Raw genomic sequence first — 2,180 nt, forward strand, 5'->3', positions numbered from 1 at the left:
TGTGTGTGTGTGCGTGTGCGTGTGCGTGTGTGTGCGTGTGTTGGTCATGGGTGACTGCTGTGTGTGTGAACCTTAATTTGCTCTGCATGGGAGCATACCATCACTCCCAATGTTTTTATTAATTTCCCTTTCTATTGCTTGTTTGAAAAGATGAATAACTCAAACTACTTTGACCACGTGTCTTCATATACAGCCTTGATGCTGACAGATAAATCCAAGCTGGCAGCTTGGTGTCAACTTTAAGTAGCCCACTTAAAAACGTCTTGAATGTTTTTTTTGACATGACAAAAACTGTGCTGCAACTTAGAGCATTAATTCTATACAGATGGCACACGGTTAGGACGGATCGCACTGGATTCATTAGTGTTAAGATCCATAAGCTCTATTACTCATCATGCTAATACTTCACCAACACAAGTTGTGTTATTCATTCATCATACGTCATCCTTAATTTAAAACAATCCCTCATCATCCAACATTTAATATTCATTGAAAGCACTTGTAGGCCTCTATGTTTTTTACGAGTGGGACTGTAAACTAAAGCTGTCAGCTTTTGAGTTACATCCCCATGATAAACAGGCGTGGCTGTCTACTTGTGCGATGATTTGTCACCTGATTTTTATGCACTGAGACAGCATGGCTAAAATCTCCTCAGACACATCCCAAAGGCAGAACTGCAGTGTTGGAAATGTGGTTGTAAGCTTCTGCAACTAAGTTCTCTTAGGATTCAATGAATATTAGACCATACCAGAGCTACACAGTCAAACTACAATATGTGCCTGTCTCTGTCTGCTTCTCTATATTTCTTCTCTCTAATACTGGGAAAGTTATCCTCCCGGGTTAAATTTCCAAATTAATTGCAGAAAGTCACCACCCACTGCTCCCGGCAACAAGCAATATATGCCTGAATGTGTGTGTGTGTATGTGTGTGTGTGTGTGTGTGTGTGTGTGTGTTTGTGAGTGTGTGTAAGAGAGACTTCAAATTTCTCCTAATTCCTTCGTTTCAGGAAAAGATTTGCTGTAATCCCCTAACGGAGAACTCTGCTGAGCTAGGGGTCGGAGTTCAGCGCTGAAAAGCTCAACACGATTGGCCAAGTTAAAAGCTGTCAGCGCGAGGGGGGACCTGCTTTCATTCTGTGGCCTGCCTGATATTATGCACATACATATACACACACACATTCATATCTACACTTGTGCTGACACAATATTACACCCACACACGCACATGTGCAGTTGTTGGACCAGTTTGATACTTACCTCTTGAAAGAGCCCATCTGCAGAAGCTTACTCATTACAGCTCTCTCTGCTTCTCCAAAGAACTTTCCTGTCTGAGAAAAGAGAGAAAGATATTTGTTTTTATTTAATAAATTATGTCAAAGTAATAACCCCTTACAACTATGTGTTAATAACAAGGTACAAGTACAAAAGTGGACACATGTCCAGATTGGATTGGATGCGAGAAACCTTCAACTGCCAAACCCTAAAGCATGCTGACACAACCCATTGCCACATGGTCTGTGGGATCACTCCTTTTGCTCAGATAAAAGAACAAGTAACCATGGCCAAAGAAAAAAAAATCAGTGATGCAAACACAATTTTTAGGGATAAAATTAGGAATAAATCATCCACACATAAAGCTTCCCAGAACCGGTCATTACTACATAGTCTGCAAAAAGAACAACCATCTTATCTTTAGATTTAGCTTATTAAAGAATGTGTGCCATTTTCCACTACATATTTGGAAGCCCCGCCAACAACCCTTTCCCTGTCTATAAGTTTCCTAACCATATTGCGACATCTTCAAATGTACAGTTTTGTCTGACATTTAGTTCATGGCATAGCAGTGCCCTGCTATGGATAGAACTACTACAAACTACTTATTTTTGTCACTGTTCCATTATCTTTTACTGTGATTATTATTGCCACTCTTCATTTAAAAAAATTGATTTTTGATTGATTGATTGATTCATTCATTCATTCATTAAAAAAAAACAAACAACCGGCCCGACACCGCCTACCAAGAGCCTTGGTCTCTCCAAGTTTTCTTCCTAAAAGGAAGTTTTCCTTGCCACCGTCACACTGTTACTTGCTCTGGAGGGAACTATTAGAACTACTGGGTCCTTGTAAAGTATAGAGTGTGGTCTAGACCTAATCTATCTGTAAAGTGTCTTGAGATAACT

General features: G+C 40.0%; 1 protein-coding gene across 3 annotated transcripts in view; it reads right to left on the reverse strand.

Moving 5' to 3' along the window:
- Nucleotides 1–2,180, reverse strand: part of cacna2d3a (calcium channel, voltage-dependent, alpha 2/delta subunit 3a) — a 151,105-nt gene that overhangs the window by 11,045 nt on the left and 137,880 nt on the right. For all 3 annotated transcript variants that reach the window (XM_032521692.1, XM_032521691.1, XM_032521690.1), the window contains one exon: nucleotides 1,258–1,328. In XM_032521692.1, coding sequence (XP_032377583.1) covers nucleotides 1,258–1,328 — 71 coding nt within the window. The remainder of the gene's footprint in view (nucleotides 1–1,257; nucleotides 1,329–2,180) is intronic.

This window comes from Etheostoma spectabile, chromosome 7, assembly GCF_008692095.1.
Source record: "Etheostoma spectabile isolate EspeVRDwgs_2016 chromosome 7, UIUC_Espe_1.0, whole genome shotgun sequence".
In the NCBI taxonomy this organism is placed as follows: Eukaryota; Metazoa; Chordata; class Actinopteri; order Perciformes; family Percidae; genus Etheostoma; species Etheostoma spectabile.